We start from the raw sequence: 22,177 nt of genomic DNA, 5'->3' as shown, positions 1-22,177 counted from the left end.
TGTGACGACAATGACGGTGGACGCCCGCCCAAGGACGTCAGTATCGGCCGCCAGGTCTCAACATGGTCTTGGCGGCCACCCCTACGACGAGGAACGAGACTGTGGTATAAGAGAACCGCCACAGCGTTGTCAGAGTCTTCATTCTGGCAGTGCCTTGTTCCACCGATAGAAAGAACAAAGCCGAAGCCAAAATGTCACTTGTGTTCCTCTTCTTCCTCCTGCCCAGCTGTTACGCCTACGAGACTGTCAGCATCAATATCACGCAGCCCCAGACCCATGCTCCACTGAACACGGCTCTGGCATACTACAAACTCGCCGGCTTCAATGGCGATGACGATTACCTGACCCGTGGTACCTAAGCACTTCCCAACCACACCGCGGAAAGGTTCTGTAAAGTGATAAGTACGAATCGCAGGCTTCTACCAAACAACCTGCGGCTCCAATTTCAGCTTCCACTACACCGAGCCCAGCGTCTGGGGCAACGAGACCGGCACCCGCAACAAATTCATCCTCATCTTGACCCACGGCTACCCAGAATCAAGCTATATCTGGCGTCGTGTTACCAGCGTCTCCTCTTCTCGTCTTCCAGTAATCGTGCCCGATCAACCTGGCTGCGGCTTATCAACTCCATATTGTAACGAGACCGGCTGCGCATACGACAAGAGGACGTACTCACGCGCCATCTTTAAAGCCGTCAAGCATATCTACCCAGGCCATGGGGAGAATGCGACGACTAGTGTAGTGCTCGCTGGAGATGATTGTGGCGGTAGACTATGCATCGTGCCGCGGTGGAAAATGACTATCCTGGTATCAACGCCGTGGGCTTGTTCGTCGCCGACATCGTTCCCATTGTGGCGGAGTATGCAGCGTTTTCTAAGCCCAATGCTTCGATCGGATACTTTCACTGGTCGTTCCTGCCTAGAGGTCTTGACCATCAATTCCCGAGAAAAGGCAATGTTTAGAAGCTGATCGTTAACTAGGAAACTTTGCAACCGATGTGATTATGGCATATGGGGGTGGCAAGTGGGTTGACCAAATCCTCGAGTATCGTTCTGGGGAAAGCGTTCAAGGCATCGCGCTGTTCAAAGCCGACGAAGGTACGTCAATTGCGTGCTATCTTTGACTCATGAGTCTGACCTAGTATACCATACAGCCTGGCAGAGCTACCATACCCTCTTCGAACAGCTCGCGGCGACCAACCGGAGCGTCTTCGAATATCAAGCTGGTGGTACGATCGGATATGATTGGATGGCGGAGGACCAAAAGAACGACCGCAAGGTGGATATCCCGACACACGTCCTTCTCTCCGAAGTAAACCTTGGCGCACAATTCGATGTCTTGGCTGTGTGGACAGAGTATGTCCATCCTAGTGCCGGTCTGACCCTTTCAGGGATTGGGGAGCAGAATGGACATTTAATTATCGAGGAAGCGCCTGGTGAACTATACTGGAATAGCCGTTGCCTGATTCCATGAGCTGTGCTAATCGAGGACCAGATGAGACGATCGAGCAGATCAATGCTTTCATTGATAAGCTGGGCGTCGACTAGTAGCTGCTCAGGGACATCTTTCCCGTGCTGTACTCACCGGTCGGCCAAGGGCGTGGTGTGTAGTATACCTAGGGTTGGCTGTTCAACGTCACTTGCAGGTAGTGAATGAGTTCATTTCGTGCGCATGAGGATGACTCCATCATGGTCCTGTGGACCTGAGAACAGTGGACGCTAGCGCTTTGAGAATGTGAGGCATGTCAGTACACTCACACAAGTGATGGAGATATTGTTCACTGCACCCGTCCGAACTCACTCGCAAGGTTTGAAGACCTGTGCAGCCACATATTGAGTCAAAGCCACCACCCACGGGGCACCGAACCAGCGTATCGATTGTGATCTGGCTAGGGTTGTAGCAAACCCACATTTTGACAACCAGCACGACGATATCCGTGCGATCGACGATTGTCCAAGTCCGGTCAGAGCTTGTAGATAGAGAGACCCTATGGACCTCAAGTGGTGTGACTCGAACATTAGCTCTTGGCAACGACGAAGCTGCTACGTACAGGACGGCGAAGGCCGAAACATTCATTTGTTCGGGTGTGATCAGGTGAGAAGGTGATAGTATAGCTGAGCACAGCCAAGCAATCGGCTTCCTTACCGTTGACTTCTTCGAGCTCTCTCGCGCCATGGCTAATAGCTGAATACAGTAAGTCGTGGCGATGGTGCAGGAAGAGTAAGGTACAAGGGTCGTCACAAGGAGCGAGGGGCACTTCTATAAGGCTGCAGCTTTCAGACCGAAAATTTGGTAAGCTGCTTGGTGAGAAGCGAGGGTTCTGCGTGAGTGAACCGTCGGTCAGAGCTATGCTTATCCTTGTCTTTGTTTCGCACGCATGTATTGCAGTCGCTCAGGGCCATGGTCTTGGCTCGTTCGGTACTCTCCCCCTGGAGAAGATGATCGTTGATATTCGTATACGATGGCTATGGTCACCGAAGCTTTTGTGTCTCTCTTGGTAGACGAATGGGTTTGATTTCATTGTGGTCCTATACCATTAGAAGGTTTTCATCATGAGATCAATGAGGTCAGTCCAGCCTTGGCAACGTGGGCTGACTTCTCGGTAGCTCCTGCCGAGGAAATTGTAAGGTGGGATAGTCCAATAGCAGAAGCAAGTAGCTTTCCACGTTTGCACAAATGGTATCACGTCTGCGGCGATGTGACAATCGGCTTTCCAGTCAGAAGAAGCCGAAGATAGCTGATGGGATATTTGATGTCATCTAGGTACAGAGGGGAGAAGTATAGCAGCCCTACACGTGAGGCGGAGTGTTTTGTTGTCAAACGCTGCAATTTACGCCGAGGATGATGTAGCTGGAAGTGGAGTATTGTAGTGACTGGGCCAAATAATTGGACAGATGTTTGGCGTGACAAGGCCACGTCGTGCTGACTACAGCTCAGCTTTACCATTTGGTCACAATATCGAGTACGCAGTGATCTACGCGAGAGTTTTGAGAGGATGGAAAGCATGTCCAAAGTCTGCTTGGAATATTGACGTGGTGCGGCTGTAGGGTGATTGTGATCGATCAAGAGTCATCGAGGAGAGCGTGTACAACAGACATAGTTTTCTCGCTGACATCTGGTGTAATCTATCTACTGAAAACGCAGTGATTGTGTTTCGTTGATGATCTTGCCTTTGGTGAGGCATTGGAGGCGCTCGTCTGTGCTTACTTCTCCAAGTTTCAAAGAGTGCCATCGACGACGAATCACGAATCACAACGAGTCTTGGGCCGCTAATCCAACAGCCTGACTGCGTGGATGGTGCCAGTGGAGTCTCCATCAGCAGAACGATCCTGATACGCCTTGGTGCGCCGTTCATCAGCCCCAAGCAAAACGGACGGCGGTTGGCAGCATAAGGACAACGCAGCGTCAGCTCTCGATCTCTGATGGGGCAGATACAGTCCTATAGGTGATCATCAACAGGACTAACTACTCGGAGCTGCACGCAGCCGGCGTCTACAACTGACTTTAGCGGTCGGACATCCACGCGAGCATAAGCTTTGGCCGGCGCTACGCTCTAGCACTTCGCTGCATGTCATTGTAGTCAACCTTCGCATCATCTACTCCCTTGGATCTCCAATCAATTTATACAACATTCCGTGCCATCCGTCTGCTAAAGTCTTGGACAGGCGGAACTCATCCGAGCGGGCAAGAGAGTGTGACCTTCTTGGGCTTGTGCGGCACAGAGTTGGAGGAGTTGGAAACAATTAATCCACAATAGACGACGCGGCTGTCCCCACACTAAACAACCTGCAGAGTCCTACGCCGTGCAACAAAGCGATTGTGGTTGTGTTCGACGGCTACCGGCAGCATCGCCCTGTTTCATCCTGACCACGCACTATCAACCGACCACTGTCACCGGCTGGAGAACGACCAAACCCAGCCCACCGCCCACCCCGCATTACCCAGCTGTGTCTCACAGCCATACCACATCCTATACCGCTCTAGCGACCACGTCACTCGAGCAAATCGGCTGTTCAGATCGACTCGCACAGGGACAGCGGCAGGCCGCAGCAGACGACCACAAGTCCGATCTTGCTGAAACGCCAGAAACAGCAGGGCAGGCTGTCAGAGAGAGGGCTAAGTGCTCCTCTTCGGCAGCCGGCGCGCGCAGCACCATTGTTTGCCCACTGTGGCAGGCAACGAGCAGTACACAACGCCGCACCTCGCCATAGATCCGACCGGTGGTCGCGCAGACATGGCGAGTCCGGCACCACTTCTACGGCCACCTATCCCAGGTCAAGGCCGCTCGGCGTCAGGGAGTAGAGTGCCTAGGTTAGGGCTAGCGATACCTGCCAGTCCCAGTCAGAGGCCGGTGAATAGTGCTGCGGCACCGCCTATGACTGATATGCCACCCACCCTACCTCCTTTGTCGATACCTGGACGACAGCAGCCGCCGAAGTTGAGTCTGGCCACGCCGATGGGGACGAGACAGGTACCGCAAGAGAATGCACAAGGACGAAGACGAGGGCCGCCTTTACAGATCTCTGGTGCAGGGTTGACACCGAGTGGTGGGAGCAGTGATGAGTCGGCACATAGTCGAGACGGGAGCTTTGGTGCCGGTGGTTCGGTCTCAACGGCTTCATCATATTCCATGATCAACTTTGCAGATGTTTTGCGAGATCCGGACTCGGCTGCTTACTCGAGCAGTTCGGCACATAGTGGGGTGGGTATGGAGAGAGAGAATAGTATGCAAGGTGCTGCTGTAGATCTGGAAGAGCATCTCAAGAAGCTCACACTAGAAAAGGGTGGCACATTGGATGCTGAGGATTTGGACGACCTGGGTTGGAAGGCAGCACGGAAAGAAGGACGAATACTGGAACTAGGTAGCTTGGGAGAAGGTGCTGGTGGCTCAGTAGCACGATGTGTGCTCAAAGGCGGCAAGACCGTTTTTGCGTTGAAGGTAGGCACGATTGGAAGACACTGTCACTGATCGTTTGGACTGACACACCATCCCAGATCATAACGACAGACCCAAACCCAGACGTCAAGAAACAAATCTACCGCGAACTCTCCTTCAACAAATCCTGCGCCTCGCTACACATCTGCAAATACTATGGAGCCTTCATGGACGACACAGCGGGTAACATCGGCATCAGCATGGAGTTTTGCGAAGGCGGCTCGCTGGACAGTATCTACCGCGAAGTGAAGAAGCTCGGCGGACGCACGGGGGAGAAAGTGCTGGGAAAGGTTGCCGAGGGCGTCCTCAACGGCCTGACGTATCTCCACGGCCATCGGATCATCCATCGAGATATCAAGCCGAGCAATATCCTGCTTACTCGGAAAGGTGAGGTCAAGTTGTGCGACTTCGGTGTTTCCGGGGAGTTTGGCACGAAGGGGGATGCGAATACTTTTATTGGTACTTCGTATTATATGCCTCCGGAGCGGATCACGGGACAGAGTTATACGATTACTTCGGACGTGTGGTCGTTGGGCGTCACTTTACTGGAGGTGGCACAACATCGGTTTCCATTCCCGGCTGATGGGACGGAGATGAATCCGAGAGCGGTGTTGATCGACTTGCTTACTTATATTGTGAGGCAGCCTATCCCGAAGCTCAAGGATGAGCCGGCGAATGGGCTGAAGTGGAGTGCGAGTTTTAAGTACTTTATTGAGTGCTGGTGAGTTATATCCCCTCCTTTGCCGTGGTCTGTGGCGTAGGGTGAAATGCTGACTTCAATGCAGTCTCGAGAAGGAAGGCTCAAGAAGAGCTACGCCATGGAGGATGATGGAGCATCCTTGGATGGTGGAGATGAAGACTAAGAGGGTTGATATGGTGCAGTTCTTGCGCACTGTCTGGGACTGGCAGGAGTAGAGTCGGCTTACTACCTCAACATATTTTTGGCGTGGTCTCACCTCCAAGGAGGTAGCGTTGTAGGGACGGAGAAGCTGACAACATGTATGTGGCTGGCGGACGGTCTCTCACATAACGCTCGTCGTCGAGGAGGGAATGAAGCGCATCGAACCCAATGTCTGGACGATGGATGGCGTTTCGGAGGACGAAGGCAGAGCACGAGGTTGCATAGAGATCTATACTCGCATATGGGCCTAATATCTTGGAGACTGCTACGCATTCGAGGCAAGCATGTCGCATAGCGATGTAGAGCATTTTTTCGAGCTAATCTAATCAATGACTACCATGCTCTTCGTCTCCTTGCATTTGCCGACACATGCAACGAGACTTGCTGGTGAGCTTCCTGGCCCCCGTCGCAGTCTCGTCCGTTTCATCGCGGCTCTCTGGTAGAATTGGACTGACTACATGCACTTATGCCTCCCAAGCAATCGTGGCCTTTGCGTGTGTCATCGCCAAGATCTATACCATGCTCAAGCCACATCTGGCCAGCCACGCTACTGCGCCAGATCGAGGCGGGTGGACCGCGCGGTTGGGAGCGATCGGCGACATGGTTGGTTGACGATGCTGCTGCTCCACTTGCACATGCTGCCGTGGCCCCTACGTCACACACCCCTCCACCACGGACGTTTGTTGACAGCCAGGTTTCCTGGTTTCTGGGATTGCTTCCTGCTTGATATACTCTAGTCGAGAAGTATTGCAATAGACAGTCATCTTCACATCTTGCCCGATACTTGTACACATCCTAAACTTGTAAGTTGTGGCTTGCATCGACCGTCTCGCCGAGAATTCAAACAGCCGTTACTGACGTGCGACGCTAGAACAAGCAAAACTACATATTTACCAGGACAGCATAATGGCGGACAAGCTTCAAGACACCGCCAAAGGCGCCACGGACCAGGCTCAGAAGGGCGCCAGCGAGGGCAGCAAGAAATGGGACGCCATGTCCGAGGATCAAAAGAAGAAGACCTTCGACTCTCTGCCCGACGACAAGAAGCACGGCAAGACTTACTACGAGTGGATCACCGAGGGCTACCATAACCAGTATGAGAACTGGATGCCGTGGATCGAGGACATGTACTTGAGCTGGTTTACCAAGGATAACAAGGCGTCTTATGCTACCAAGGGTTAGTCGATCATGTTCGTGGCCTTGTGGTGTGTTTCCTTACTGATGCGATTCTCGCGGCAGATACTCTCGACAAGACCAAAGTGACGGGTATCGACCAAGTTGACACCCTGCAAGGCGACGTCAACAACCTTGTCGGCAACCAGTTCGGCAAGGGTGGTCTGTTCCAGCCCGTCGGTGATGCCGTGTCGAAAGAAGGTGTCAACCGTGCTGAGCGTGGTGGTAAGGACGACAAGGGTGGCTACACCGGTGCTGGGGCTGCCGACTCTGCCGCTAGTGCTGCAAAGTCCACTGGCGAGGGTGTGGCAAGCGGTGCTCAGGGCGTCGGTAGCTCGGTGTACAACGGTGCTGCGAGCGCAGGAAGCTATGTTGGCGGTATGTTCGGTGGCGGGAAGAAGTAGAGAGGGCGATTGAGCGAGAGGATCTTTGGATGTGATACCCATGGCTGAGAATGGAACCAAGGCAAAGATTGGTTGGTGATATTTGAGATCTTCGACAATTTCATCACGATATACTTGCTGCTCGATGGACGAATCTTACGACCTTGCCAGATAATTATGTATACAGACAACTCAAACGCTGCAATTCACTCAAGCCCACACAATCTCCTCCACTTAGCGATTCGCTCCTTATGCACCGGGTCCTCAGGCACAGCACTAGCACTATCATCAATCCCCACAGACCTCGTCTCCGTCTCCCACTCATCCCCAACGAACTCATCCTCCAGAGGTGTTCCAGCCTTCTCCGGCAAAGCGTCCAACCACTGCGTGATCTTCGGCCGCGGCGCGGACTTGACAAGGAAATCTTCAAACTGCATTCCATACCCATCCGAAGCACGATCCGCGAAACCAGAGAAGACCTCATCGTTCGAGTACTCGATACCTCCTTCCACCATCGCGGCCTTCGCCTCGCGCAAGCCCGCTTCAGCATCGATGACTTCGCGCGTGAGCTCGTGATTCCGCAGGAACCATCTCCTATCGAAGTCCTCAATCGTCGCATCTCGCAGCTGCTCGCCACGCTGCAATTGCACCTCGCGTTCGTCTTCCTCGTACGCGCGATCCTTGCTTCGGCGGTTGAAAGCTGCCCTAGCGAGATTCAGACGCTCGTCTGCCGCCCAAAGAGCATCGCGAAGATCCTGCCGCGCTTGCTCCTCTGATGATAGTGGCGGTGCCAACATGTGCCCTCGTGTCGTGTCAAGCGGTGCAGTGACCTCGTCCTCTGCATCTAAGCCTTGCTCCTTCCGCTCACCAGCGCGGAAGAGTTGATATTGTTCTTGCAGATCCAGATCTGGAAGCTCTGGCTCCACCTCCTCGGTCCTAGGCCCCAGCAGGTTCGCAGCGACGAAAGCCTCCTCCAGAAACGCGCTCGTCAGGCCCTGTATCTCCCTGAGCGTAGTGGCCTGACTCTGCAAACGCGCGTCAATGCACTTACGCTCCATCTTCGAGTTCTGAAGCATAGCCTCCAACGCAGCCGTCTCTTCTCGCAACATCACCTCAATGCTTTTATAGGCCTCCGCCGCATCCTCCAGGCACGCAAGACGAGTCTGATGACTCGAGATCTCCCGCTCGCACGCCATCTCGAAGTTTGTGATGACTTCGCTCTCGCGCGCAGCTCGTCGTTCCGCAGTCTCATACCCTCGCTGAGCTCGCACAGACTCCTTGATCACGGCGGACAATTCGAGGGTCATAAGTAGTGCTGCGCATGGCTTGAGGCCATCATTGGTGGCAACGAGGCGGGCAGGGCCGGCAGTGTAGTCGTCTTCGTCCTCGGCGCCGAACTCAAGATAGTTCGGCTCGCGAACGGTTTGGTCATCCTGGACCTCGACATCCTGGTACTGTTCCTCTGCTTGTTCGTAGTCTGCTGGGAGTTCTGACTCGTCTACTGCCGTCGCGCTGTGTACGTCTTCGGTTTCTACCGTGCGATTTAGAAGTGTTGACCCAGGAACCTCAACAGCTTCGGGGTGATGCTCAGATTGCTCTCCATCTTCTCCTCGTGACACTAACGATGATCCCGCCTTCCGGATCCCAGAATCAGCCATATGCGGACGGACGACCTCCGCTGCCTCTGGTGCTCTGACAGCGGGCTCGATCGGGGTTACAGGTGCGCTCAACGTACCTTGCTGCTGCTCACCAGTCGCTTGCTTGCCTTCTACCACAATCTTTGGCAAGGCCAAGCCTTGATCATTCTTGTTGCTCTTCGAACCCCGTCTTCTAATGCGGAAACGCTGCTTGATGTTGATGAACCTGTTCATTGCGGCTGACTGGTGTGTGTTGATTTCGTGTACTCGGAAGGCTACGAAGTGGCGGACTGATAGGAGATCTTTCCCTGTACATCTCCCCTCTGCTATGGGGTGTGCTGAAAATTTGGTGAGACAAAGGAACATAGGATGCAGAATCTTACACACTTTGTGTGGAGCTGACTGCGACAAAGACATGCCATCTGCTCCCTCTTTGTGCATCCTCTGCCAAATTTCCAAGGCATTGTGAATCGGAAGGTAGACGAGATGACCATAACAGGAATCAATGGTGTGAAAGCGTACCCAATCTTAGCACAGAGGCGAGGACAGTCGAGTCCTATGATGATCATGTCTCGATCTCCTCAAGACATCGCCAAATCAGTAGAAGTGTCGGCCTCAAGAGAGCCTAGCAAATCCAGAGCCAGTATTCCTCACTACCCATCGACGACATGGTTTTCAACGCCAAAGGCGCAAATGCCACAGCTGGCTCCACCATCTCTGCGGCTCCGGCAGCTCGCACAACGCCACAACAACAAATGTCAACCCGCGGCGCAGTCAACATCTCACGAGCACCAGGCGCGCAGAGTCCAGCGAACTCACCCTGGAGCTCAGGCCGCACCAACCTCCTGAAGCAAACCCTTGCCAAGTCCCGAGCACCCACCCAAATCAATGCCGCCGCCTCCACAGCCGCACTAGCCTCACAAATAGGGCAAATGAATCTCGGCAGCCCACCAGCCCAGACCCCTTGGGACCCATCCCAAGGACCCACGCATTCAAACGTCGACCTCCAATCCATGGCCGCCTGGCGCGCCAAAGCCGCCCCTCAGAGTTTCGCCGGTAGCGCCGTGACCACGCGTTACGCATGCTATAACGTGCTTTGCCGCTCTTCGGGCTGGAACCGCTCAAATTTCCGCAAGGGAGATGTCATCGCCATACCGTTCCACACAGCCAACACGAACCCCCACGTCGATCCCAATGATCCAGCCCTGGGGAAGACGATCTGGGGACCCGTGTACAGCAAACGCCGGATGGTGATTGTACTGTGGATTCACGAGAGGGATATGTTCTGTCTCCCGCTCTTCACACACAATCACACTGGTCTGTCTGGCAAAGGGAAGCATATCCTCCACGAGTATGTGTCCCTGAAGAATAAAGGTGATCGGGCGCATGTGCAGCAGGGTTTGTATCCGCCAGTGGAAGTCGATGCGTATAAGAGACCCATGGATAAGGGCACCGCGATTCAGTTGACGGGTGGGTTGAGAGTGTCGTGTAACGACGATGTTACGTTGGCTGGCCGGGTGACAAAGGTGAGTTATAATCGCTTGCTCGAATTGTGGAGGGACGTTGTTGATAATGCGCGGACTGAGGCGTGGGTGGACTGACGAGTTGAAGCTCCAAGTATATCGTAAAGGTATTTTCATGATGTCTTTGTCTCGGCATGCATCGCGGGCGATCGAATAAGTCTTCAAATTCCGTCTTGGCATGTATTCCAGTCGATCAAGGTAATTCGACGATATTCACCCATAAGCTTTCTCTCCCACCGTCCAACTCCTCAGATCCTCCCTCAAATCAAATTCATCCACCTCACCCGGCCCCTTCCTCACCTTCTTGGCCTTCGCGTGACGATGATGCCCGCCCCCACTCTTCACATACCCAGCGAACCTCCCCCCAGCAAAACGTGCACTCCCACGACTCCCCGGTCTGGCATCCTCCCCATCACGAGCCATATCCGGTGTACCACGACCAGAACCATCTTCCTGCCTCCCATCCCCATTCTTCTGCTCACCATGCCTATGACTGACCGGCTGTCCATGCTTCCCCCACCCATCACCCCCCGAGAAAATATCCTCAATACACTCGTCCGCCCTCAACTCCCCCGGATATGACGCCCAGAAAGCCGCAAGCGTCCGCCGATACATATCCTGCATCTCCCCCAGCTCCTTATTCGACGAGCTGAAGTTCGGCAACGCCGCGGGGATACTCTCCGTACTGCCCGCCGCATTCCCATTTGCATGCGAAGCCACACCATGCGTAGTCGAAGCCGATTCTGCCGAAGAGATGATCCCCGCGATCCCGCCAAAGACAGGTGCGATCCGGAGGGCAGGCGCGATGAAGTCACGTGTACCGTCGATATACTTCATCGCGACCCCGACCTTGAGGGTGGAATTGATCTTGCTCTCTTGCATGAGGTAGCGTCTCGTGACCCCGTGTTCTGCATCCTCTACACCATTCGCACCACCAGCTTTAGGACTAGAAGGTGATGCCTCATCCCCCTCCGAACAATACTCGGCCAAATTCAACCTCAACTGCCCCAACCGAATCCTCTCCGCCCGTCCACCCGAACTGTACTCCTGCACCACCTCCAACTCCACTTCCGTGCCTTGCAAGACGCCATCTTTACTCACCGTCATGCGCACGGGTGTCGTCTTGGTGTAGTCGTACAACACGCGATGGTCTTTGATGGCTGCCTTGGGGGTGCGACCGCGGTGATCGGCGGCGGTGGAAGAGGGAAGGTGCCATTTGATGAAGGAGGTGCCGCTGACGAGGGGCACGTTGTTGAGGTCGTGGATGGTGAGGGTGAGGTGGAAGCGGATGCGACGGGATTTGGGGATGAGGGGGTTGGACATGTCGTATTCACCTTTACTATACGTTGACTATACCTCTCTCCCCGACGCGTGCGTTATTTTATCATAGTTGTTATCGATTCGCTTGAGGCAGAACTATCCATGCCTGGTGGAATGTTTCGTGCTTTGCGCCGGAGATTGTCGGACTTTGGAACGTCCGACCATGCCAAGCGCGATATGATGAAACAGTGCCCGCCAGGAAACTCTCCTCTTCGGGCAGGAACGACCAAGACATATTACTTGATTGTATTGGTAATCACATTTCAGTGTCAGCCATGCGCAGTCTCGAAGACGCGTCCGCAAGCTGGCAAGAACTGAAGCAATACAGGACTCTATCTGACCTTCGACAAGCAACTCGCGTAACAGACACTCTCCCATCACATATCGCTGGCGCCGGACTTCGCTCTGCTGCCTGGAAATCATTCCTTCTGTTTGACTCTGTCGACACGGCAGAATGGCCCAAAGTCCTTGCCGCTTCCCGCTCAGCATACGAGTCACTACGTACTCACTTCCTCCGCCACCTCGACAACCCGGATGAGTATGGCGGTGGCGACGACAGCGAGGTGAGCTACCACTGCAAGGCAATTTGTTCGTGTCACGTCTGACGATCGCTGAGACTATCTAGACCCAAGCAAACCCGACCCTGGAAAATGATACGGCATTATTAGCAGAGATCCGCCAAGACGTCGACCGCTGCATGCCGGAGAACCACTACTTCCTCCAGCCCCCCACCCAACAAAAACTCCTCGACATCCTCTTCGTCTGGTCCAAACTCAACCAAGACGTCTCCTACCGCCAAGGAATGCACGAACTCCTCGCCCCGATCCTCTGGGTCGTGGACCGCGACGCCATCGATCTAGGCCAGAGCAGTAAAGTGCATGGTGAGGATGCGACCGTCCGCGTCGTCTTCGATGCTGAGAATGTGGAGCATGATGCCTTTGCCCTTTTCAGTAGGGTCATGCAAAGTGCCAAGGGTTTCTATGAGGGGACGACGCATCAGGCTGGTGAGAACCCGATTGTGGTGAGGAGTCGGAGGATCTTTGAGGAGATGCTACCGCAGATTGATTCGGAGTTGGCGGCTCATCTTCATCGGATAGAGATTGTGCCGCAGGTGTTTCTTATTCGCTGGATTAGGTTGCTCTTTGGTCGGGAGTTTGGTTTTGACGATCTGCTTGCTTTGTGGGATGCTCTGTTCGCGAACGATACGACGCTGGAATTGGTCAACCATATTTGTATAGCGATGCTTCTACGTCTACGCTGGGAGCTCTTGGCAGCGGACTACAATTCGGCTCTGGCACTACTACTCCGCTATCCGTCGTCACCGGCACGGGATCACCCTCCACAGACTCTAGTCCACGATGCCCTCTACCTTCGCGACCATCCCAATTACGATGGAGCTGCGTATCTTGTACTCAAATACACTGGTCGTCCACTTCAATCGCTCAATCGCGCACTTACGCCACCAGCACTACAAAGAAACATTACAGCATTCTCCGGCATTTCCACCTTAGGATCCGGACCCATCTCGCCAATTCGCCAACGAAACAAACATCTTCAACGCCCCTCCTCGGCTTCAAACCGTCAGCAATCAGGCCTCGAGGTCATGCTATCCTCCACAGCCCGCGATATCTACGCACGCGGCACTAAGACTGTTCGTAGTGCTGTGGACGAAGTACATAAGCGTGCGCAAGAGATCAGGGACGTACAGACACCTTCTTTGCCTCCTCGCGGTACTCCAGGCAGGGAAGTAGGACCAGAGCAACTGCTGAAGAGGGTCGCAGCGCTGGAGAAGCGGAACAAGCAGTTGGGTAAGCTGCTCGAGGGTGCTGTGGGAGAATTGTGGGAGTTTCAGAGGTTCGTTGCCGAGAAAGACGATGGTCTGAATAGTGGAAGTGGCGATGAGAAGAAGGAGGGCATTGAAGCTGATCTGGAGAGGTTGAGCGTGGCTGTCGCTAAAGTGCAGTTCGTGCAGGTCTATCTTGAGGATGCTAGTTTGCCTCTACCTGTGGACGAGGAAGGTGTTGCCGCTGCGGAGCACATGCCGGCGATGTCCCAGATTGAGGCCACTATACCTGCCCAGGACTACGCTCCCCAAGAGAAGGAGGTGGAAACGTCCAATACCGAGGTCCCTGCGCTGCAGTATAATGCACCCGCAGAGCAAGACACTAGCCGATCCTGACTCCTTCGAGGAAATGGACTCGGGATCCGCGACGCCTGCGCGACAGCCACAACCACAGGGTGGAGAAGTCCCGAGAATCACTGTTGGTGGTAGTGATGAAAGTGATGCGGCAAAGGGTCCACGTCAGGACTCGATTCCTGTTGGAGTCACTGCCGCACACGAGCGATCGACCCTGGCTGAAGGCTCATACTCGTGGATGCTTGGCGAGTCGGAGACGAAAGCCAATGCCACGAGGCCGACGCATAGTCCAGGAATGGAGACGACTGTACCAGCTACGCCGGAACGAAGACCGCAAGCTAAAGGTTTCCTGTTCGGCGAAAAGGAGGGCGGAAGCGGGGATGGCGATGCTGACGATGAGGATGGGGGCGGAAGTGTTCGCGGTAATGAGAGCGAGGGCCTCAGCGAACCCCCGCCGACACTCGTCGTGGCGCGATCAAGGAGGAACCCTGGTAAAGGTAGGAAGGTGTTGGCTGCGAAGGAGAGGCTTGGGGATGGGGATGATGTTTTTCGATGAGGTGGCTTGGCTCAGAATCTCTGTCTATTAGGATGCATACAAGCAGTTGGACTAGGTCTTCCAGGTTCACAAGACCGCTTCAGGCTCCAGTTACAGAAACGAACAAAGGCCTTGATTTGTCTCTCCTCTTTCTGTAATGATTCTGAGCTCGAGTAGCTACGTTAGTTCCAAGCCCGTTATCCCACCCATCACGTGCCACCACCTCAGTCATGCTCATTGGGACTCCACCAGTCAGTTCTACTTGATTGAGATCGCTCATTGCACGCGCGTCGACTGTTGCGCAATCCAGATGGTGGTCAGTGTGTCGGCAGCGAGAGCCCGGGTGGACGAATCAAGCCTTCTCGTAACGGGGAAAGGAAGCGCCACCCCCAGATCTTTTGGGCGTCCGGGCGTTTCAGTGTTTTTGCCGAGCTTTCCATTTGAGGAATTTTGAAGGATATCTTCTCCTGCTGTAGGTCAGCTTGCCTTGCTTGCCTCCTCGCGATAAAGATGCGAGGGATATCTCACCGTTCTGCGAACAGCCGCTTGTAACGCTGCCCAGCATCGTCAGCAGAAAACCGTGAACACGGCGTTTCTTCGAAGATGCTTGGGCCGAATTACCCCTGCCTATCAATCTAACGCCGTGGCCACTGGACGGCTCTCTGCCGCCGCACCCTGGCCTCCTGCTAACGACGATCCAATTTCCCGTACCCTACATCTATTGTACCAAGCGTAGTGTAGTATGGCTTAGACAGTAGTCAATATCGATATATGTAAGTTGACTACAGAAGAGGCACACGACTTCACTCTTCTTTCCTACTATCACTATCACCATCACTCTCTCTTATAGTACTGCAATAACTGACTACGGTCGTCCTCTCTCTATATCAACTACAAACTAGTCACTCACTATCGTTCCTTACAACCAAATCAGCAATTCTCCACCACCTATCAACAACCAACCCAACCAAAAATGCGTTCCACAATCATCGCCGCCTCCCTCTTCGCAGGTGCCGCTTTCGCCCTGCCTTCTCCCCAGGAGACCGATACCGTCTACGACACCGAGGTCTTCACCATCACTTCCTGCGGTCCAGAAGTTACCAACTGCCCAGCTCGCGCCACGACCTCTACCTCTGTCCGCGTCTCGACTGTCGCCTCCGCTGTCCCGACAAGCTGGGGTCCTCCCGGCCACGGTGGCCCCGGCGGCTACGGCAGCTGGTCTAGCTCTGCTGCTGCTCCTAGCACTATCAGCTCGGCTCCAGTCTCCACCAGCACGATCGTGACATCCAGCTCCGTCGTTGTCAGCTCCTCAACTTCCGTGGCATCCGTCTCCTCGCCTGTGGCACCAGTCAGCTCTTCCGCTTCGTGGAGCGCTTCGGTTCCTGCAGCCTACAGCAGCTGGGTCAGCTCTCCTGTAGCACCAGTCAGCTCCGCCCCGGTCGTGCCATCGTCCCCAGTCGCACCATACCCAATGTCATCCGGTGTCTGGAGCTCCCCAGCCGGCCCAGTCGTGCCATACCCCACCGGTACTGGCTCGCCATCTAAGCCAAGCGGATATGCCTCCGGCACTGGGTAAGTCATCTTGCCGTGCCCGTGCAATTTCTCACTAACATATACCACAGTGGCATTTCCTCCAACACCTCTATCCCAGCTCCCTACACTGGCAGCGCTTCTGGGTTCAAGGTCGCCGGTAGCCTCGTTGGTGTCTGTGCTTTCGCTGCTCTTTTCTTGTAGATATATCAGACCTAGACAATTTTAAGCCTTGAATCCTAGTGCAGGATGGCTACGACTAGTGCGTGGTCCGGGCGCAGTGGCGAACAAAATTTGGCTTCTTGAAAAATGACTTTGTAGTCGAGGTAATTGTGTAGTGTTAAGATAATTGTCGACAGAAACGGCATCAATAACAACATTGTTCATATTATTGTCTCAGGACTGTATACTGATGCCCTTGAAGGTCTTCGTGATGCTCGTGATGGCCTCCTCGACGGGCAAACGTTCCATACTCGATGCTCCAAAGAAACCATGTACACCGCGACATCGCTCGAGCACGAACTTGGCATCTTCTGGCTTGGCTATAGGACCACCGTGGCATAACACAATGATGTCTCCATTGACCTTGGTCGCTGCGTCACGGATTTCTTGGATCTCCTTGACGCAATCTTCTAGACTTTTGCCAGTCTTCGCTCCAATGGATCCGCTGGATGTCAAGCCCATGTGAGCAACAATGACATCTGCGCCTGCTTCTGCCATTTTCGTTGCTTCGTCCGGATTGAAGACGTACGGAGTGGTTAGCATGTCCATCTCGTGTGCCATACGAACGACGTCAACTTCTAGTTGATAGCTCATGCCACTATACAACCACAAGTCAGCCGGCAACATGTTTCGATCACATAAGCATCACCTACGTCTCCTCAAGATTCTGCCGAAACGTGCCATCGATCAACCCAACAGTCGGGAAATTCTGCACACCCGCAAAGCCCAGATCCTTCAATTGCTTCAAGAACCGTCGCATGTCTCTGAAAGGATCCGAGGCACAAACACCAGCTACCACCGGCGTATGTTGGACCACGGGAAGGACTTCAGACGCCATATCGACTACGACATCGTTGGCATTGCCGTATGGCATTAGTCCGGCGAGTGATCCACGACCTGCCATTCGAAAGCGGCCTGAGTTGTAGATGATGATCAGGTCGCCACCACCTGCTTCGACGAATTTGGCTGAGAGGCCGATGCCTGTTCATTGCGATCAGTAGTGATATCGCGAATATTACCATGCCAGTTCTGATACCTGCACCTGCTCCTACGATAGCTTTGCCATCCTTGATCTGCTTGCGAAAGCCCTCAAGGATTTGCTTGCGGTCTGTTGGCGGTGACATGTTTTTATGCACCAGTGACTTCCGCATACGACGTAAGCCTCTAATTTAAAGATAAACCACGCAACTTGAGGCTCAAAAGATGGAGAGACGAAGTAATATATAACTTTAAGGTGATGCGCAGACGGAGATCGACCTTGACGCCATACTTTTGACCCTGCATGAAGCTCATGTACATCGACTCCGCAGTTCCACAACCTCGATGACATGAATCAATGCTCATCAGACCACTCACTACATATCGTCACCGGTTCGAGCCGTCATATATTCCAGGAACTACGTTCGGTCTCGCTATGCCGCACATCGTGCTTCTTGGTACCTGCGACACAAAGCTTGCAGAGCTACTTTACCTGAAGTCCGAGATCTTAAACAATGGTGGAGCAGATTGTAGAGTTACTCTTGTGGACGTAGGGCGGTCGTCCGTCGACGACAAGCAGATCGATGTGCGACAGAGTACGCTGACCAGCAGATACCATCCTCAAGATGATCAAAAGGACGTCACCAGCTTGCCACGAGGCGAAGTCATTAAATACATGATCGCTTGTTCCTCGAATTGGTTGCGAGAAGCATATCAGCACGGACTTGACGACAAATCAGCAGCCATACATGGTGTGATCAATGCTGGAGGTACTGGAGGCACGAGTTTGTCGTCTGCGGTAATGCGAGAAGTGCTACCTATTGGGCTGCCTAAACTGATCGTGTCAACAAATGCATCTGGCGACATGGGCCCTATTATTGGAGAAGCCGACATCACGATGATGTACTCGGTATGTGATGTCGCTGGTCTCAACCACCTACTGCGACGGATCTTGTCAAATGCGGCTGGTGCGATTGCCGGCATGGCTCATGCCTATGAGAGATCTCTCGTTGCAAACGCGTCCTCTAATGGCGAGAAGCAGAAAAAACGGGTAGGCCTGACGATGTTCGGAGTCACGACGCCGTGTGTCGATAAAGTGAGAAGTCATCTCGAAAGCAACTACGATATCGAGACCTTCGTCTTCCATTGCACAGGTGCGGGAGGCCGAGCGATGGAGCGCTTGGTGAATGAAGGCATGCTGGAAGCCGTCCTTGACATCACAACCACAGAAATTTGTGACCAGATATGTGGTGGTGTGATGGACGCTGGACCTCAACGGCTGGTAGCGCCTTTGAAAGCAGGCATTCCATATATCTTGTCAGTAGGGGCAACAGATATGGTCAATTTCGGACCCAAAGCAACGGTGCCGGAGAAGTACCAGAACCGCAAGCTATTCGAGCACAACCCAACTGTTACGCTCATGCGGACGAACGCCACTGAGTGCAAAGCGATTGGCGAGTTCATCGTTGACAAGCTTGGTTGCTTCACAAAGGACAAGCAGATGGTCGAAGTGGTCCTCCCGGCTAGTGTAAGTATGATTTCCACACCAGAAGGTCCATTCTATGACGCCGAAGCGGACAAAACATTGTTCTCTGCTATTCGCAATGGCTTGGATGGCACAGGCATCAAGCTGGATGAAGATAGCCGAGCTATTAATGATGGAGGGTTTGCCATTGATATCGCCGAGCGCCTGGTGAAGTTGATGGGATTGACCAAGAAATAATGGTTGTGTATATCGTCAATAAACCTCTTCGCTGAGCATAGCAGGACTAAGTATGACTAAGTATTGATGGAGCTCTTTGAGGTGACTAGGTTATCATTAGCTATTAGAAGCTGCACTGAGCAGATTACGATCTCGATCTCCATTTCGATATCGGCACTTCTCGTGTCCACAAAGACAGACTTTGTCCAGATTCTGTAATCAAGAAGGAAGGTTAGCAGAGCTCTTTCCAGGAAACAAAACACACTGACCTTCCAGTAAGACTCTGAATAGTCCACCGTGATCTCTTCTCCAGCCTCGATGCCCATGCTCATAAGCACTATCCGTTGAGTGCCAAGCCATACAAACCGCTCGTACTGACTGTTCGGCTGGCAAGAATGGTTCACGAATCGCGTGAAGTTTCCTTTTCTCCCTTGCCAAATCTGATAAACTGCTTTGTCGGTCTGCCCAACCATGACGTCTATATTCTGCAGACCAGATGTAATTTGTCCAACAAATTCACCTACTGCTGAACCTGGCTCGAATGCGCAACATGCCAAGAGGCCGTTATTTTTGCCGTTTGATGTTCTGTAGACCTGTACAGGCGTAGCACCTGCTTTTGTGCCGCCGTATAAGTTTGGGTAGCATTGACACCTGTTGTCTCGTGGATCATCGGACTGTGGCTCATGACACTGCTGGCATTTGTGACCATCTGAGGTGTCCATAGTCACTAGTCGCGGATCATATTCGCCCCAAACTTCTTCGTCGATCATCGACTCGTCAAGGTGTTCATAAGCAAAGTGCTTGTCCCATTGGTGGTAAGTGATCGGCAACGGTATCGCTTCGTTCGACGCACCACAAACAACATGATCGTGAGGATGACCGTTGTACTTGCGTTCCGTGGGGCCACCAATAATGCCAAGAAGCTGTCTCCATCGAGGATGCAAAGTGTCTGCTGCCACTTCGAAGCGATGCCGCAGCATCTGCAATGTGGCAAACGTCTCTTCAGTAAATGAGACACGGTACTTGCAGAATCGGTAAAGACCTGCGCCCGCAAAGACTAAGGCTGCCCAACCTGCAACAAGCGTTAGTCACGGTACAGGTGTACCTTGGATGGGGTAGCATTAGACTCACCTCCAGATTCCATGATATCATGATAGCCTTTCCATATTGCCATCTTGTTCCTTAGCTCCTTCTCTGACCAGGAGAAGTTAAGGCATGCTTCTGCTATGGTCTGCTTCTTCGCCTTTTCACGAGTAAGACTCGTGCCAAGGTCGGCCACACGATCCTCGAAACATCGAACCCAATGGGCCTGTACAATCACTTCGAGCGAGCGACATGTCCGGCTGGCCTGGCTCACTTTCCGTGTGAGAATGCTCATTCTCCCGAAGACTCCTTGTACCGCGCTCTCGTGGTGAACAGCCATCTCTCGTTCGGTGTCTATTAGGAGTCGAGGTTGGCCGCTCGACTCAATAGCTTGCCACTGTTCTATAACTTCTGTCGGATCTAGCTTTATACTTGAGTAGATAGAGTCCCAGACCCCGCCAATATACTTGTCCAATGTAGATGGCTGCAGAGCTGGGTTGTCGGGCAAACGCTTTTTGCGTGGCAAGGAGACACTTCGCTCATTGCTCGATTGACGAGTGATTATACCATCCTCGTCGAAAGATGATGTGCTTACGCGGAGACCGGTGTTGGCCTTTCGGCTCTTCGCAACTCGATTTTCCTGTCCGACTGGTGAGGCCGTTGGGGTAGCCAGACCTGTGGTAGCACCTTCAAGCAGCTCGTCGGGGCTTCGCTGCAGCAGTGGGGATGCGCGACTCCTGATGGGACTATGTCCCCCGATCGGACTGTTGAGCGTAGGTTGGACATTAGAAGCTACCACTGGCGAGCCACGGGATGTTGTCTCTTCAAGTCCTACAGATGCGAGTCTGTAGATTTGGTTCGAAGGGCCTTGGAGAGCGTCATCAAGGCGCCGCAGACTGCAATCAAGCTGCAATGGCTCGCTAGAAAGGTCGACTCCATCTTTCAGTAGTTGAAGGATGACCGCCGGTAATTGATCACCTACCCTCGCAGCCAGTTCCAATGCAAGACGTTCCAACTCCGCCAAGTCGTGGGTCGACATGGTGTTTGAAAGAAAGACAGCCTCATCAGCTAAACGCTAACCCTGCTATCCTTTTTCCAACCATCAATGCCGGGCCGATCTCCATATACTGCTCAGTCGAGCAGTGCTACCATTAGATGACAGCGATGGCCAGGGTAGCTCTAACGGGCAGCACTAGCTCCAGCCTGCAATAATGCGGCGGCTAGCGATCGCAATCTACACTCCGTATCGACTTAAGATGACCATTAAACAATGGAGTTCTATGGATTATGCAACATCGGGGGTAGGTGGAGTGGTTGGAAGAAAGGCTGGCTATCCCGGGCAGATTTTTGATCTCGTAATAATGTGACCCCACTCATTTCTTCATCACCCCAGATTGCTGCTTGTAGGGCTGAAAGATGATCGACATATCTCGTTAGGTCTACCTTACTGCTCTTGGCATCTGCAACCTTAAAATGTTCGGCCACAATAAGAGGCATACTCGGAGCGTACGCCGGACAACATATGCACATATATGCTGCCATCCTATCTTCTTGATGGAGAATGGCGCAATAGTATTCTCCAATCTTCAGACGGTGCGACTGATTGTGGCAGAGATGGGTTTGGCCATAAGGTGAAATCGCAGTGGCCAGACCACGGCCCACCGCATTGTCACCATGCAGTGCCGGTCTTGCCGAGGATGTTACCAGTATAACAAGCCATCTCTACGGGCAGCGGCATGCATGAATGCAGCAGATATGGAATTCCATGGAATGTATGTTACACCGCAGTTGTCAACTCGCAACAATGATATCTCGAAGAGCTTGCTCTTAGACTATCGCAGGCAACAGGAACAACATCGCTCAGAACGAAGCCCCGACGGGCGGAGTGCTTGTAGTATGGTCCACTGCCATTTCTTCATGACCCTCTGCGAAACTGCTGCTGTCGTTGGTGACGGAGACGGTGAGTGACGAGCATCCCTTGCTTCATCTCCTCCTGTGACCACCACCTTGGTCGCGCAAAGCTACCCGAATACGGGACACACACGCTGTGGAACACACTGAGGCCCCAATCTCGCGCTGCGCGTATGCTCGTGCTCGAGCACATCAAACCTAATAAT

At 53.2% G+C, this 22,177-nt stretch overlaps 11 protein-coding genes across 11 annotated transcripts; 7 read left to right on the top strand and 4 right to left on the bottom strand.

Annotated features, from left to right (window-relative positions):
• Positions 1 to 191: 191 nt before the first annotated feature.
• On the top strand, positions 192 to 1,473 carry LTS14_008234 (uncharacterized protein; the record flags this gene model as incomplete). The annotated part of the gene is made up of 4 exons (XM_064840922.1): positions 192 to 351; positions 416 to 859; positions 981 to 1,097; positions 1,154 to 1,473. 4 exons carry the CDS (start codon positions 192 to 194, stop codon positions 1,471 to 1,473), a joined length of 1,041 nt encoding a protein of 346 aa, XP_064691559.1.
• A 2,761-nt stretch (positions 1,474 to 4,234) lies between these two features.
• MKK1 (Protein kinase C signaling pathway involved MAPKK protein) lies at positions 4,235 to 5,851 on the top strand (the record flags this gene model as incomplete). Its single annotated transcript, XM_064840921.1, has 3 exons — positions 4,235 to 4,939; positions 4,996 to 5,657; positions 5,722 to 5,851. 3 exons carry the CDS (start codon positions 4,235 to 4,237, stop codon positions 5,849 to 5,851), a joined length of 1,497 nt encoding a protein of 498 aa, XP_064691558.1.
• Positions 5,852 to 6,743: 892 nt separating this feature from the next.
• On the top strand, positions 6,744 to 7,414 carry LTS14_008232 (uncharacterized protein; the record flags this gene model as incomplete). Its single annotated transcript, XM_064840920.1, has 2 exons — positions 6,744 to 7,014; positions 7,077 to 7,414. The coding sequence occupies 2 exons, from the start codon at positions 6,744 to 6,746 to the stop codon at positions 7,412 to 7,414; spliced, it is 609 nt and encodes a 202-aa protein (XP_064691557.1).
• A 185-nt stretch (positions 7,415 to 7,599) lies between these two features.
• LTS14_008231 (uncharacterized protein) lies at positions 7,600 to 9,264 on the bottom strand (the record flags this gene model as incomplete). The annotated part of the gene is made up of 1 exon (XM_064840919.1): positions 7,600 to 9,264. The coding sequence occupies one exon, from the start codon at positions 9,262 to 9,264 to the stop codon at positions 7,600 to 7,602; it is 1,665 nt and encodes a 554-aa protein (XP_064691556.1).
• A 434-nt stretch (positions 9,265 to 9,698) lies between these two features.
• On the top strand, positions 9,699 to 10,631 carry LTS14_008230 (uncharacterized protein; the record flags this gene model as incomplete). Its single annotated transcript, XM_064840918.1, has 1 exon — positions 9,699 to 10,631. The coding sequence occupies one exon, from the start codon at positions 9,699 to 9,701 to the stop codon at positions 10,629 to 10,631; it is 933 nt and encodes a 310-aa protein (XP_064691555.1).
• A 135-nt stretch (positions 10,632 to 10,766) lies between these two features.
• LTS14_008229 (uncharacterized protein) lies at positions 10,767 to 11,876 on the bottom strand (the record flags this gene model as incomplete). The annotated part of the gene is made up of 1 exon (XM_064840917.1): positions 10,767 to 11,876. One exon carries the CDS (start codon positions 11,874 to 11,876, stop codon positions 10,767 to 10,769), a length of 1,110 nt encoding a protein of 369 aa, XP_064691554.1.
• Positions 11,877 to 12,148: 272 nt separating this feature from the next.
• LTS14_008228 (uncharacterized protein) lies at positions 12,149 to 14,566 on the top strand (the record flags this gene model as incomplete). The annotated part of the gene is made up of 3 exons (XM_064840916.1): positions 12,149 to 12,436; positions 12,499 to 13,985; positions 14,014 to 14,566. The coding sequence occupies 3 exons, from the start codon at positions 12,149 to 12,151 to the stop codon at positions 14,564 to 14,566; spliced, it is 2,328 nt and encodes a 775-aa protein (XP_064691553.1).
• Positions 14,567 to 15,518: 952 nt separating this feature from the next.
• Positions 15,519 to 16,279, top strand: LTS14_008227 (uncharacterized protein; the record flags this gene model as incomplete). The annotated part of the gene is made up of 2 exons (XM_064840915.1): positions 15,519 to 16,117; positions 16,168 to 16,279. The coding sequence occupies 2 exons, from the start codon at positions 15,519 to 15,521 to the stop codon at positions 16,277 to 16,279; spliced, it is 711 nt and encodes a 236-aa protein (XP_064691552.1).
• A 192-nt stretch (positions 16,280 to 16,471) lies between these two features.
• TM1 (ToMV susceptible protein tm-1(GCR26)) lies at positions 16,472 to 17,421 on the bottom strand (the record flags this gene model as incomplete). Its single annotated transcript, XM_064840914.1, has 3 exons — positions 16,472 to 16,895; positions 16,951 to 17,278; positions 17,334 to 17,421. The coding sequence occupies 3 exons, from the start codon at positions 17,419 to 17,421 to the stop codon at positions 16,472 to 16,474; spliced, it is 840 nt and encodes a 279-aa protein (XP_064691551.1).
• Positions 17,422 to 17,711: 290 nt separating this feature from the next.
• On the top strand, positions 17,712 to 18,998 carry LTS14_008225 (uncharacterized protein; the record flags this gene model as incomplete). Its single annotated transcript, XM_064840913.1, has 1 exon — positions 17,712 to 18,998. One exon carries the CDS (start codon positions 17,712 to 17,714, stop codon positions 18,996 to 18,998), a length of 1,287 nt encoding a protein of 428 aa, XP_064691550.1.
• Positions 18,999 to 19,054: 56 nt separating this feature from the next.
• On the bottom strand, positions 19,055 to 21,099 carry LTS14_008224 (uncharacterized protein; the record flags this gene model as incomplete). The annotated part of the gene is made up of 2 exons (XM_064840912.1): positions 19,055 to 20,049; positions 20,109 to 21,099. The coding sequence occupies 2 exons, from the start codon at positions 21,097 to 21,099 to the stop codon at positions 19,055 to 19,057; spliced, it is 1,986 nt and encodes a 661-aa protein (XP_064691549.1).
• Positions 21,100 to 22,177: the final 1,078 nt, after the last annotated feature.

The sequence above is a fragment of the Recurvomyces mirabilis genome, assembly GCF_035927965.1.
Source record: "Recurvomyces mirabilis strain CCFEE 5264 chromosome Unknown scaffold_24, whole genome shotgun sequence".
NCBI classification, from domain to species: domain Eukaryota; kingdom Fungi; phylum Ascomycota; class Dothideomycetes; order Mycosphaerellales; family Teratosphaeriaceae; genus Recurvomyces; species Recurvomyces mirabilis.
This window is presented reverse-complemented; position numbering and strand designations above follow the sequence as displayed.